This window comes from Vitis riparia, chromosome 10, assembly GCF_004353265.1.
Source record: "Vitis riparia cultivar Riparia Gloire de Montpellier isolate 1030 chromosome 10, EGFV_Vit.rip_1.0, whole genome shotgun sequence".
NCBI lineage: Eukaryota > Viridiplantae > Streptophyta > Magnoliopsida > Vitales > Vitaceae > Vitis > Vitis riparia.
Window position 1 is genome coordinate 1,441,422 of NC_048440.1, and position 14,106 is coordinate 1,455,527.

The 14,106-nt window shown below is 35.8% G+C and overlaps 3 protein-coding genes across 4 annotated transcripts; 2 read left to right on the forward strand and 1 right to left on the reverse strand.

The window, feature by feature from the left end:
* The first annotated feature begins 25 nt into the window (after positions 1-25).
* LOC117924007 (GEM-like protein 4) lies at positions 26-1,117 on the forward strand. 2 transcript variants are annotated; one of them, XM_034842550.1, is made up of 4 exons: positions 26-186; positions 385-465; positions 694-946; positions 1,036-1,117. In XM_034842550.1, the coding sequence occupies exons 1-4, from the start codon at positions 27-29 to the stop codon at positions 1,049-1,051; spliced, it is 510 nt and encodes a 169-aa protein (XP_034698441.1). In that variant the 5' UTR covers position 26; the 3' UTR covers positions 1,052-1,117. The 2 variants fall into 2 exon arrangements, with proteins under 2 accessions (XP_034698441.1, XP_034698442.1); XM_034842551.1 differs by having other exon boundaries at positions 26-465.
* On the reverse strand, positions 656-2,671 carry LOC117924009. The gene is made up of 2 exons (XM_034842553.1): positions 2,327-2,671; positions 656-2,192 (listed from the first exon to the last, which is right to left on the reverse strand). Exons 1-2 carry the CDS (start codon positions 2,486-2,488, stop codon positions 2,031-2,033), a joined length of 324 nt encoding a protein of 107 aa, XP_034698444.1. The 5' UTR covers positions 2,489-2,671; the 3' UTR covers positions 656-2,030.
* A 6,252-nt stretch (positions 2,672-8,923) lies between these two features.
* Positions 8,924-12,068, forward strand: LOC117924006 (GEM-like protein 4). Its single transcript, XM_034842549.1, has 4 exons — positions 8,924-11,005; positions 11,108-11,188; positions 11,299-11,570; positions 11,668-12,068. The coding sequence occupies exons 1-4, from the start codon at positions 10,909-10,911 to the stop codon at positions 11,833-11,835; spliced, it is 618 nt and encodes a 205-aa protein (XP_034698440.1). The 5' UTR covers positions 8,924-10,908; the 3' UTR covers positions 11,836-12,068.
* The last annotated feature ends 2,038 nt before the right edge of the window (positions 12,069-14,106 follow it).

Consider the following 14,106-nt stretch of genomic DNA (forward strand, 5'->3'; position numbering starts at 1 on the left):
TGAGATTTGCCAACCATTAAATATAAATGCATGGTCTAAGGCTTGATCACCCTCTGAAGGTACCTCTTCAACCTCTCAAAGGAGAGCATATTGTAGAGCAGTTGTTGCATACAACTAACAAGGGCCACCAAGAGACCAGATTTCTGCATTGCAGTTTGAGATATGAAGAACCAATTTGCAGAACATGTCACAGGAATCCCAATTGGCTGCCAAAATGAGAATCCCCTTTCTTCAACTCCATCTCTAGAATCAACTCATACTAAGACTCCCTCTCTTTCAACCACATGCAACCATTTTTTTTTTCTTCCCACTTTGCCTATCAATTATAGAAAACTTTTCAGAAAAAAAGTCCTTTCACTAATGGGGTTGTCTCTAAAATTGCAGATAAAGTGGATACAATGAAGAATATGATGACCCAACATTGGCAAAAGGCTCCTAATTTTGTGCATGGAATCAGAGTGCTCGGTAAGTACTTTTATCCTCTTCTTCTTCATGTCTCCAATGCATGTCTTGACTAAGAAAGCATTATCTCCTGGCCATCTTACTTTCTATATAGATATTGGTCTAACATGTAGTTTATACATTTCATTTCCTCAGTTTGGTTAACAGGGACATGTTGAAAATGAATAAAAAAAAAAAAAATGAAACCATAAGATCAATAACTCAATTTGGTTTATATTTTCCCAAATGCAGTGACAATAGGTTGTAAGATCTCTGAAACTATGAAGGGGAAGTTGAGCTGGGGGGCAAGAATTCTTCAACTAGGAGGGGTGAAGAGAGTTTTCAAGCAAACTTCAGCAAGGAGAGAAGCTGTTGAAGACTTCCCAATGCTATTTATCGACAGCTGGCCCTATAGATGGCCTCCCCTTCAAGGGTTGCATTTTCCAGTGAGAACTCAGTCAAATTCAATTCTCCAAATAGTGAATTGGTTAAATTCCATTACAAGGTAAGTTACATATAAAACTCTCTATATATATCAATTTCTTTCTCTTACTGTGCTTGTTAATCTCTAAGCAAAACTTTTGTTTTGTACAGACCTCAATCCCACTAAGAAAGATAAAGAGAGCCGACAGAAGTAAGAATATGACAAAGCCATCTCAGAAGTACATGGAAATAGTTACTGTTGATAATTTTAATTTCTGGTTTATGGGGTTCTTGAATTACCAAAAGGCCTTCAACTGTCTTCAACAGGCTCAATCTCAAATGTGATTGAAACACAAATATTTCTTCTCCTCTGCTTCATCAGATGTATTTACTTAAAGCAAACAATGCTCTGCACAGTAAAAACCTTTGTATAAATTTTTGTCAATGAGAAACTGAATGGTGATCCATACAACTGACTTTGCACAAACACAGTTTTGATCAACTTTTGAGCCAATTTATGCCACCTTAAGTCTACTCTAAGCAAATAATCCATCTATCTCCCCCATAAGAAACTTTGACGTAGGTGGTTTGAGTTATCCAAATTATACCTGCTTTCATATAAATCAATCCTACAATTTCCTTTGAAGCAGCCCCACTTCAAGGGAATCCCAAGAAATGGCCTCCTTTAATCTAATACAACCCTTTTCTATAACATCTTGGATGATTTCACCAAAGAAGAACTGGGTCTTATTCACAACCGCTTTCTTTATAAGAAATTCTTTAAAGATCTAATGGGCGTGCCTTTCTTCTTGTTGGATGACCCATGGATGACTCATCGAACAAAAAGTTGAGATTCACCAACCATTTCCATCCTTACAAACAAAAATGCATGGTCTCGGTTTTAGTCATCCTCTGAAAATACCTATTTCAACCTCTGAAAGGAGAGCATATTGCAGAGCAGTTGTTGCAGACAACTAACAAGGGCCACCAGAGACTGAAGTACTGCATTGCAGTTTAAGATATGAAGAACAAAGTTGCAGAACAGGTCATGGGAATCCAAATTGGCTGCCAAAATGACAATAGCTCTTCTTAAACTCCTCCTCTGAAATTAACTCACAGAAAACTTCAAAATAGAAGTCTTTTTCCTGATGGGGTTGTCTAAAATTTCATAATGTGGATACAAGGTTTTCAAAGCGTGCCTCCCAAGGCGAGGGGGGCAGGCCGCGGGACTCCCGAAAGGCGTTCGCCTTTAGAGTCTGAGGCGAACTTGAGGTGAGCTTTGGTTTGCCTTTTACGCCCCAAGGATTGAGGCGTAAGCCTCTGTGGATCTGAGGTGGCACATATCAAGAAAAAAAAAAAACCAGCATTTAAACCCAAAAATCCTGAGAAGAAATAGATTGAAAACACACTTGAGGAAACCTAACCCTAGCTCTCTGTGGAAACTAGAAACTGGAAACTTTACCTCACATACGTCGGCGCCACCATCACTTTTGAAGATCGGCACTCTCTCCGGCGGCAGCTTCTCTTTGGTGTCCTCCACTTCGTCGTCACAGCAGCTTCGTCTCTCAAGTATGCTCCTTTCCTCTGTCTTCTCTTTTTTTAACTTCTTCTCAGCTCCCACCATCACCACGAGTCCACCACGACTTCTTTTGTCTTCTGTGTTTTTTTTTGTTCCTTCGTATTTCACTTTTTTCTTTTTTTTTTAAGAGTACACAAAAGCTATAAGACATGCAAAAGCGTTTGATTCCCAAGAAAACCCATCCCCCGTTCGATTTCCGGGAAAATTCATCCTCGTTTGATTTCCGAGAAAATCCAAGCAAAACCCCCAAGGAAAGCCAAAAAAATTGCTCTTTTTTTTTTTTTTTTGCTCCCTGTGCTTTCTGGATCTGTTCTAGGGGTCTCTTTGCTTTTGTGCCATTGGATTTAAATTTCACGAACCCTAAATCCACGATTTTTGAGCCAGGCTGAAAAACACAACCTTTCCCTGCAAATCATGATCAGATTACCAAATAGCATCTTATGTTTTCTTATAAAAAAAATTGGACAGATTTTGTATCCTGTGCACGGGCTGGACTGGTAGGAAATATGGGAAATTTCCCGAAAATTACCGAAATTTCCTTCAACCCATAATCGGTGACGAATATTGTGTCGGAGCCGGCCGATACAAAAAAGAAAACAAAATTTTCAACTTTCCCACACTTTCTTGGCAACCAAACAGAATCACAACAAGCCGAACCACAAAAAAAAATGAAAACTTTCTCCATAATTTTTAGTCTACTCGGTCTCATTGTAAAAAAAAAAAAAACGAAAACTTTATTTTTTTTTCAACTTTCCCCCACTTTCTCGGTGACCAAACACAACCACACCACCAAATATAACCACAAAACTTACAGAAAACACCCGGGGGCAATGGTGTCTCAGATCTGCACTTCACTTCCTATTGGTATGATCAGCGTGCGGGAAATGGGTTTTAGGGCAGAGGACAAAATGAGTTTTGAAGCAGAAAAGAAAACGGGCCGGGGGAAAATGGCTTTGCACTTCTTTTCAAATATAAAATACTATTTTTTTTCCACTCTCATCCTACGTGTTAAAAAGTGCCTTATAATTGGAATTATTTTCCAATCCACGGTATTTTAAAAATTACTTTCTCAGTAGCCGTACATTTATCAAAAATCCACCACGACTTCACCAAACATGTTCTAAAACCTCGTTACTCCTTCCTCTTCCTCTGACAATCAAGGGGAATTGTAGTAATTCACTCAGCACTCTATTTTCGGAGTTCCCTCTCAATACGAGCAGCGGAAAGATAGTATCTCTTTCCGCGGGCTTTTTTAACTTTTGCGGCAATTTTAAAAAATTATAATTAAAAAATTATAGTTTTAAAAATATTGACAGATTTACGGCAGTTTTGGCCACGTGGAAGGTGTCTTTTGAAGAGACACCTTCCACAATTTTCAAAATCATGAAAGAATTGAATTTAAGCTAAAGGTGTCTCTTGAAGAGACACCTTCTACAATTTCAGAAAATTTGATTTATATTAAAGGTGTCTGTTGAAAAAACACTTTCGACGTGGCAAAAAATTCAATATGCATTAAAGGTATCTCTTGAAAAGACACTTTTCACATGACAAAAAATCCAATATTCATTAAAGGTGTCTCTTTAAGAGACACTTTCCACAATTTGAAAATTTTGAATGTCTTATAAATTTGATTTTAAAGCTAAAGATGTCTCTTGAAGAGACACCTTCTACAATTCCTAAAAATTTTAATTTATACTAAAAGAGACACCTTCTAGAATTCCAAAAAATTATATTTATACTAAATATGTCTCTTGGAAAGACACTTTACACAATTCCACAAAATCCAATATGTATTTTATTTGTGGAAATGATTTTAAAGTTAAAGATGTCTCTCTTTAATGTATGAAAATTGTGGAAAGTGTCTCTTGAAGAGACACTTTCAGTATAAACCCAATTTTTTTAAAATAATAGAAGGTGTCTCTTGAAGAGACACCTTCAATATAATTCCATTTTTTGGGAATTGTGAAATGTGTCTCTTGATACCTTCCGCAATTTTAAAAATATTGAGTTTATACTGAAAGTGCTTGTTCAAAAGACACTTTCCACAATTTCCATTCAAACAGTGGAAAATTTTGAATTTATGCTGAAGGTGTCTCTTGAAGAGACACCTTCCATAATCACAAAAAAACTGAAATTATATTCGGACGCCTTTCATCATTTTTAAAAAATTGGGTTTATACTGAAAGTGTCTCTTGAAGAGACACTTTCAACAGTTTTTCAGTGAAAAAAAAGATAGTATTTTTTATTTTTTATTTTAACAAATAAAAAGTGAAGAATCTCCTTGAATTTAAATTTGAATTTCAATTTCAATTTTAATTATTGCAGGTACTAATCTAATCAGGTTATTATTTTTTTATTTTGTTGCAACCCCCGTTTCATTCCCAAGTTTTTGCAATCCCCGTTTGATTCCTAAGAAAATCCATCCCCCATTTGCTTTCCGGGAAAGTCCATGCAAAACCCCCTAAAAAAACAAACAAAAAAATGTTTTTTTTTGCTCCATGCTTTTTGGATCTGTCCAGGTCTCTTTGCTTTTGTGCCATTGGATTTAAATTTCACAAACCCTCCACGATTTTTGAGCCACGCTGAAAAACACAACCTTTCCCCTCAAATCATGATCACAAAGCTTTTCCCTCAAATCATAATCAGATTACGCTGAAAAAATTGGACAGATACCCTGTGCGCGGGCTGGACTGGTAGGAAATATTGGGATTTTTTTTTTCAACTTTCCCACACTTTCTTGGCAACCAAACAGAATCACAACAAGCCGAACCACAAAAAAATTAAAACTTTCTCCATTATTTTTAGTCTACTCGGTTTCATTGTAAAAAAAACAAAAACTTTATTTTTTTTACAACTTTCCCACACTTTCTCGGTGACCAAACACAACCACACCACCAAATATAACCACAAAACTTACAGAAAACATCGGGGGCAATGGTTTCTCAGATCTGCACTTCACTTCCCTCCTATTGGTGTTGAGGCAAGGATCTCCACCTCATGATCAACGTGCGGGATAGTGGGTTTTCGGGCAGAAGAGGTTTGATGCAGAGAAGAAAAATGGGAAGGGAAGAGAAGAAAAACGAGAAGGGAAATGAAAAGGGGGGAATGGGTTTTTATATCTCATCCGACGTGTTATCCTACGTGTTCAAAAGTGCCGTAGAATTGGAATTATTTTCCAAACTACGGTATTTTAAATATTATTTTTTTTAAAAGCAGTATATTTATCAAGAATCCTTCTTTCCGCTTGTGACCTTCACCCCCCTACCCATTCCTTCCCTCAAATTTCTTCAACAGGGAATTGATTTCCTTTTTGAACCCCTCAACCGACATCCCCACAAAGCTGCTAAAATTGATAACCTTCAGTAGAATAAAACACATTAAGTTTTATTTTCTCATCTATTTTTTTATAGAATTAAATAAAATGGATTAATTTGATTTTAATTAGGTTTTTATTTTTTAGCATATGGTATGTATAGAATTTCAATTCAATAATCTCTTCTTTTTTTTCCAATTGTTATATATATATATATAATTAAATTTTTATTCTTTCGTCTTCTAAAAAAATTATATATGTTTTTTTTTTTTCTTAATGAGTGGCTCAAATCCAAAGGTTTTAAGAAAAGATTTTGTATGAAAATATGTTATTAAAGTTTTTGAAGAGAAGTATATAAAAAGCAAGTTTTTTCATCAAAGATATAAGGGAGAGAGATAAATAGATTCAAGCACCATTTGGTTGGAACTCATCATAAATAGATTCAAGCAAGGTTAGCGAAGATGTAAGATTAAAATGCAAAGAAGCATTAGGCAATTTTAAAGAACAAAAAAAAAAAAAAAAAGAAATGAATTGTTTGAAGAAAATTACATGAGCTCAACTTCAATGCATGAGAGTGTCTTTTCTAAAACAATTGAGAGTGAGAATGGAAATGAGAGTGAGAGCGAGAGTGGAAGTGTGAGTGGGAATGGACAACATATACCTAAGGAATCTATGGACAAATTCACCACTTCAAAGTTTAGACAAAATACTTTGAATTTCAAATGGAAACAAGAAGAAAAAAAGGAAGTAAGTAGAAAAATTGGATGTTTTATGTGTTCAAAAGGTCTTTCATTCAATACGGTAAACGATCCTTATTGGGTTCCTATGATTGATGTTATTGCAAACCTTGGTTCTAGGTTTAAACCTCCATCTATGCATGAATTGGGATTCTTACAGAAGAGGTGAATGACATAAATATCATGATGGAAGAACATAAAAAAGCTTAGAAGCAGTACGGATGCTCAATTATGTTAGTTGGACAGATGAGAAGAGTATCTAATAAATTTTCTTGTGAATAGTCCTACTGGCACATGGTTTTTTAAATCAATTGATACATCTAATATAATGAAAAATGGATAATTGATGTTCAAATATCTTGATGAAGTGGTTGAAAATGTTGGAGAGGAAAATGTTGTGCAAGTTGTTACTAATAATGTCTCTAATTTGTGAATGTCGAAATGAGGCTTATGGAAAAGTTGACAAAATTGTGGTAGACTTCTTGTGTTGCTCATTGTATTGATTTGATATTAGAGGATGTTGGAAAGCTAAAGGTTCATGCTCATACACTTTCACAAGCTAAGCAAGTGGTGAGGTTCATTTATGGAGATATTTAGGTTTTTAGCTTGATGAGAGCATTTACCAAAAATCATGAACTTATTCGTCCAAAAATTACACGATTTTCTATTGTGTTTCTCACTCTCCGAAGTCTTTATAAACAGAAACAAGCTCTTAGAGCAATGTTTTCCTCTGAAAAATGGTGTTCAAGTACTTTGGCAGAACATATAGACGGTGTAAAAGCTCAAAGTATAGTTTTTTATCCAAATTTTTGGCCTCATGTTGCTTTTTGTATAAAAACCATTATCTCATTAGTTAGTGTCTTGAGAGAGGTTGATGCAAAGGAGAGGCCAACCATGGGTTATATTTATGAGTTTATGAACTTGGCAAAAAAAAAAAATTGTGTTTAATTGTAAGTGCATTAGAGAAAATATGAGTCAATTTAGAGAAAAATAGATGCAAGATGGGATCCAAAACTTCAGCAACCTTTACATGCAATAGGTTATTACCTTAACCCTCAATTGCGCTATGAATATAAGTTCTCAAATGTGGATGAGGTAAAAAGGGGATTATTTGAATGCATGGATAGGATATTGGATTACAATGAACGTTTGACTGTTGACATTCAGTTAGACTTATATGACCAAGTAAAAGGTGAATTTGGAAGTCGTATTGCAATTAATTCTCGAAAATTAAGAAGTCCTATCAATTAGTGGATGTGTTTTCGGTGTTCAACACCAGAGTTATAAAAGTTTGTTATTCGAGTCCTTAGCCTCACATATAGTGCTTCAAGATGTGAGTGAAATTGGAGCACTTTTGAATTGGTAATATTTCTAATTTTTAATGCATATATTTTTATTTTAATATTAGATAATTATGATTTATTATTTGGATATTTAAATATTTCAAACTTAACATATATAATTTTTTTTTTTTTTTATCATTTGTAGATTCATACAAAAAAAAAAAAGGCTTGAACGTCAGAAGTTGAATGCTCTAGTGTATGTGAGATACAACATTAGATTAAAAGAACAAAGTATACAAAGAAAACAAAATGTTGATCCAATATTGGTGGAAGAGATTGATTCTGATGATGAATGGATTATAGAGAAAGAAGCTCCCTTCCTCTCATTTGATGCTTCTTGGCTTGAAGATGATGAACTATTTAATGTTGATGTCACTAGAATTGTATCTCAAAAGGCAAAGAGATTCAGGCACCATCAGTCAACATAGTTTCTTCACATTCATACAAAAGAAAACATGATGAATTTGCAAGTAAGGATTATAAAATTAAAGTTATAAAATTGATTGAATTTAATCATAAACTTGTAATATTTTACACCTAATTTGTACTTTATGCTAGGTAAAGATTGAGGCAAAGACAAGAAGAAGGATATGAATTCAACACCGATTAATGAAGATTAGGAATTAGATGAAATGGGAGGGTTTGATGGTGGAAATTTTCCTACAATAGATACATTGGATGAGGATGATGATATTGGCGAGGAAGATTTAAGTTAACACGTTTTAATTATGTGTTGGACTTACAAGTTTTTGTGACTTGTTATGGTTTTTTGTGGAAGTTTGGACTGATAGTATAGTTTTTTCCATCTTAACTAGATATGTTTACAAGGTTTTTCATTTATTTTATTTTATTTGTATTCTTTTATATATTTTAAATTATGCCCCCATGTTTCGAGGCCTATACATTGCCTCATAGAAATAATAACATCTCTATAAATACCAGGACCAACATGGGAAAAAAGTTGATAATATTGTGCATGGAATCAGAGAGCATGGTAAGTACTTTTATCCTCTTCTTCTTCACGTCTCCAAAGCATGTCTTGACTGAGAAAGATATCACCTGGGCATCTTATTTTCTATACAGATATAGGTCTGACATGTAGTTTATGCATTTCATTTCCTCTGTTTGGTTAACAGGAACATGGTGGAAATGCAAAGAAAATTTTGAAAATCACAAGATCAATAACTAAACTTGGTTTACATTTTGCCAACTGCAGTGAGAATAGGTTGTAAGATCTCCGAAACTGTGAAGGGGAAGTTGACCATGGGGGCTCGAATTCTTCACCTAGAAGGGTTGAAGAGAGTTTTCAAGCACATTTTTGTGTTGAGAGCCTCCCAATTCAACATTTATGTAAATTTTTTTTTTTTTTTTTTTTTTCTTCAGGTCTCAATCCCAGTGAGAGAGATAAAGAGAGTAGACCAAAGTGAGAACATGAAAAAGCCATCTCAGAACTACATGGATAATTTTTAGTTCTTGTTTATAGGGTTCTTGAATTATCAGAAAGCTTTCAACCGTCTTCAACAGGCACTGTCTCAATCTTGAATGAGTTACATATCAACCCAGAAATTATTCAAGGAGACATGTTTTTCCCCTCTGCTTCATCAAATGCATTAACATTAAGCAAAAACAAAGCTTCTGGACAACCAAAACCCGTGTAAACTTTTTTCCTTTTGTTAATGAGAAATTGATCTCCAATTCTTCTTTGGCAATGAGCGTGTCTGGCTTTTGGATTATATTATATACCCTTATACTGCCTGAAAATTGGCAAATCACATTATCATTTTTGTCGTATCAATCCCTTCATTCAATGGACTTGAATGGTATATGCTGATGCATATGTTTTCGCTGCATATTTAATTGACAAACCTTGGTGATGGCTGTTATAATGTGTCCATGACAGTCGTTTTATGTTGCTGGGTCCCCAAACTGTGGGCTATTTTATCCATCCTCGTCAAAAAGCGAAAAATCTAGAGTTGAGTCCTAGTTTGGCATGTGGGAAAAATGGCTGAATTGGCAGTGACGTAGCAGATATCATTCTCAGAAATCCTGTGAGGGCCTTTGGATTTCTTAACTCATTTAGTCGATGTTTTTGTGCCGAGAAAAGCCATTTGGAAAGGGGTGAAGCAAACTTGAATCATCTAGATGGCCTACGCCGCCTACCACCCATCCCTTACACATCACCATGAAGATGAGAGATGCCAAAAGGGTTTTTCATTCCAGAGCACATGGACACTTGGTCGGTACTTTGACTTGTTGGCCATTTCAGTCCTTTTCAAATGGCCACTTCCTTCTCCACAATGGCCTATCTTTTTCTGCAAAAGGTCTGGCTATATCCATGGTCATGGTGAAATCCACCAAGTCATGAACTCCCCACTTCCTCAAGTGGTAAAACACCATAGGAGTTAGAACACGGAGCTCGGTTGGATAGTTCCTGGCAACTTCTGCTATAAATCCAGGGAATGTGATACTCTCGTTCAACTTCCAACCGTTTAGGACAAAGTGGTTGTTGGGATTGGTGGTTGGATATAATCTCCAAAGGATGACATATAATCCTTTAAATATTGAGAGATCTTCACTATATCTGTTCTTTAAGATTGTCATTTGGCTGATGCAGTAATCCATCTGTAATGCAAATGCCTTTTTGCTTCTTTTTTTTTTCCTAATATCAAAAGAGAAGTCTTCATAAAGCTTAAATGACAGCTCAAAAAGCTTCAATGACACATTCATACAGTCAGCATATTCAACTTCCATGTAGATATCTTAAATAATATGACCAAACAACCTTCTTTTAACCCAATACAACCTTCTTGGATATTGTCCCAAAAGAACAACTGGTTCTTTTTACTATAGCCTTTAGAAATGTGAAAAAATTTCTTTAAGGTTATCGTCTGTGCCTTTCTTTTTGTTACTGATCCATGAATGACTTATCCAACTAAAGTTAAAGGTTCACCTACCCTGTTCTTCCCTTTAAATACACTGGCATTCTTCAAGGTTTGATCAACCTCTGAGAGTACTGCTTCTTCAATCTCTGAAAGGAGAAAGCATTGTGGAGCACTAGCTGCAGTTTGAGATATGAAGAACCAGCTTGCACGACAGATCAATGGTATCCCAGTTAGCTGCCAAAATCAGAATCCCTCTTCTTCAAATACATCTCTGGCATTAACTCATAGTAAGATTCTCAGCCACTCTTTTCTACTTTGCATGCCAGCTATGGTTCTAGAGAACTTCAATGGAACTCCTTTTGCTAATGGGGTTGTCTTTAAAATTGCAGGTAAGGTGGACAGAAAGAAGAATATGATGATCAGATATGAGAAAAAGGCCAATAATTTTGTACATGGAATCAGAGAACATGGTAAGTACTTGTTTCATCTAATTTCATTCAACCTTATCCTCCAAGATTAAATTGTATGATGACAATATACAGTGAAACCTAAATTTGATTTATTTTTAATGGAATTGCAGTGAGATTAGGACCTAAGATCTCTGAAACAGTGAAGGGGAAGTTGAGCTTGGGGGCTAGAATTCTTCAACTAGGGGGAGTGAAGAGAGTTTTCAAGCAAATTTTTGGTGTTGGAGAAGGAGAGAAGCTATTGAAGGCTTCTCAATGCTATTTATCAACAACAGCAGGCCCTACAGCTGGCCTCCTCTTTATCTCTACTCAAAGGGTTGCCTTCTGCAGTGAGAGACCAATCAAATTCTCTTCAAATGGTGAATTGGTTAGATTCCATTACAAGGTGGGTTACTCACTTAACTCTTTCTCTAGATCTCTCTCTTCCTATTTCTCCATCTCCATGTTTTCTATCATCTAAGAGGAAATCTTGCTTTGTGCAGGTCTCAATCCTACTGAGAAAGGTAAAGAGAGTAGACCCAAGTGAGAATGTGAAAAACCCATCTCAGAAGTACATGAAAATAGTCACTGTGGATAATTTTGACTTCTGGTTTATGGGGTTCTTGAATTACCAGAAATCTTTCAACTGTCTCCAACAGGCACTATCTTAATCTTGAATGAGTTACAAGATTCAAGCAGAAATGGTTTTCCTCTGCTTCATTAGATGTATTTACATGAAGCAAAAACAAAGCTTCTACACGGCCCAAAACTCTGTATAAAGTATTTGTCAATGAAAAATTGATCTCCGATTTTTCAACTATTGTTATATAGAATGAGCTCCACCGAAGTGATTGATGTTTTATAAGTTTTATGCATGCATTCTTACACTTGGGGTTTATCTCAATCAATCCAAGAGAATGACTTGAGCAAAGAAAACAAAACTCACACTAATATGACTAAGTTCAGTCAGAGCTGAAGTAGTACACAACTTTCTGGCATCCATGAGCCCATTAAGATTTCTCTTGGCATAGTTATAAGGATACTGTTCTCAAACACTGTCATGACCCATGTATATAATGTCTACCCCATTGGCTCTCATGACTATCAAACACAACCCATGTAAATATTACTTTGGATCCCATCTCATGACTTCAAAATATAAATCATGTAGAAATTGTCTACTTTAAACCCACCAGTTTTGGGATTTCAAAACTCGAACTTACTAGGAAATTTCTATTTTTGTGAGGGTATCATTCATTTTCCTTCTCATAAGGAGTATCCATCACAGTGAAATATTGCATTCTGCATATGAGGAGTTCTGGCCATTGAGAATACCAGCCCCCCAAGTGGATATTTCTAGCAGGGAATTAGCTTTGATAAAGTAACTGTGAAGGGGACATTTTTAGCTGGGAATTAGCTTTGATAACATACCGTTGTAAATATTGTCTGCTTTTAACTCACTCCTATTCCGAACACGGCTCATACAAATCTTGGAGAATATTTTCAGTTACATATAATTGAGAACTTCACCAATGAGGACGTGACACGTGGGCGACTCTGCAGATATATATACATATGGGAATATTCTGGAGAGGGGAATTGATGTCAGTGTGCTTACACCTCATTGCATTGCTAACATTGACATGCAAGTTAAGGGAGAGTACTAAGTTTATACGGCATGCTACAAATCTAAAGTCTAGAAATACAGGTCCAGGAGTTGAATTTAAATCATCAGTGGAAACATAACACCTAGCAGAACCTTCAATAAAAGAAGAGATGCTCTTGTCCACTTCACTCATTTTGTTCATAGCAGCCTCCATTCAGTGGATTTGAATGGTATTCTTCTACATATTTTAATCCAAAACCCCAGTGTGGTTTGTTGTAATGCAGCCATGACAGTTATTTTATGTTCCTGGGGTCCTTGAAACTGTGCAATGCCTTGCCTCCCTATTTAAAAAACACAAAAATCCTAGAGTTGAATCCTAGTTTTGACACATAGGAAAGGGGGCTGATGTGGTATTGACATGGCAGCACCTCAGAAACGCGTTTTGGCCGACTTGATTGGGGAAAAGCCCTTTGGAAAGGGGGAAAAGCCCTTTGGGCCTACAAGCCATCACTTACACCTCAGGATGAAGATGAAAGAATATGCCAAAAGGATTGCATTCCAGACAGGCATATGGGCACTTGGTCTTGTCACCTTGGCTTCTGGAGGGGTTCAGTCCCTTTCCAATGGCCTCTTTTCCTTTCCCCACAACTTAATTCCCAGGAACTCCGTGTTTCCATTCACTCCAAATTTCTTATAACAAAATTGAGTTTGTTTTTTAAAAATATTCTTAGAAACAATAGAAAACAATGAAAAAAGACTAAAATATTTTGTATCATATGCGAGTGTAAAATGCCTAAAAATTGATCTGAAAAAACTATTTTTTATATGTAAGTTTTTAGACAAAATTTGAGACTTTGAAAACTGTTTTTGAAAATATCACCAAACAGGCCCTTAAGTACAAGTTTTTCACATACACTGAAAATCTTTTATAGAAAAGGGCATATTTGAAACTTCAAACACCCACAATTTTTCCACACATCACACACCCTTTCACACAACCCAGGTCAGCAGAGCATCCAAAAACTGCAAGCAGATTCCTAAAACTTCCAAATTTCCAATTCTCTACAGTACCATATCTTTTAGGATGTAATTTGATATAAACAACAAGCCTTTGGTCTGCAAATGCCTGTTTCCCTTCTGGAATTAAGAAAAAGGGTGGCATCACAAAGCTAAAGTGCCAGTTCAGAAAGCCTCACTGCCACACACACACACAGTCAGCACAAAGGAGAAAATAAATAAGAGGCAATGTGTGGTGTTTATTAAGATTGATGATTGAACAACTGACCCAACTAATTGGGATTTTTTATTTTCTTGGACCCATTTGCACAACTGTCTG

Coding starts and splice junctions, on each gene's coding strand:
- LOC117924009 (XM_034842553.1), bottom strand. CDS start 2,488: ATGGTGGGAGCTGAGAAGAAGTTAAAAAAAGAGAAGACAGAGGAAAGG. Junction 2,193..2,326: donor GTGGCGCCGACGTATGTGAG/GTAAAGTTTCCA, acceptor GTGCCACCTCAG/ATCCACAGAGGCTTACGCCT.
- LOC117924007 (XM_034842550.1), top strand. CDS start 27: ATGCATGGTCTAAGGCTTGATCACCCTCTGAAGGTACCTCTTCAACCT. Junction 187..384: donor AGAACCAATTTGCAGAACAT/GTCACAGGAATC, acceptor CTAAAATTGCAG/ATAAAGTGGATACAATGAAG. Junction 466..693: donor GCATGGAATCAGAGTGCTCG/GTAAGTACTTTT, acceptor TCCCAAATGCAG/TGACAATAGGTTGTAAGATC.
- LOC117924006 (XM_034842549.1), top strand. CDS start 10,909: ATGAAGAACCAGCTTGCACGACAGATCAATGGTATCCCAGTTAGCTGC. Junction 11,189..11,298: donor ACATGGAATCAGAGAACATG/GTAAGTACTTGT, acceptor ATGGAATTGCAG/TGAGATTAGGACCTAAGATC. Junction 11,571..11,667: donor TGGTTAGATTCCATTACAAG/GTGGGTTACTCA, acceptor TGCTTTGTGCAG/GTCTCAATCCTACTGAGAAA.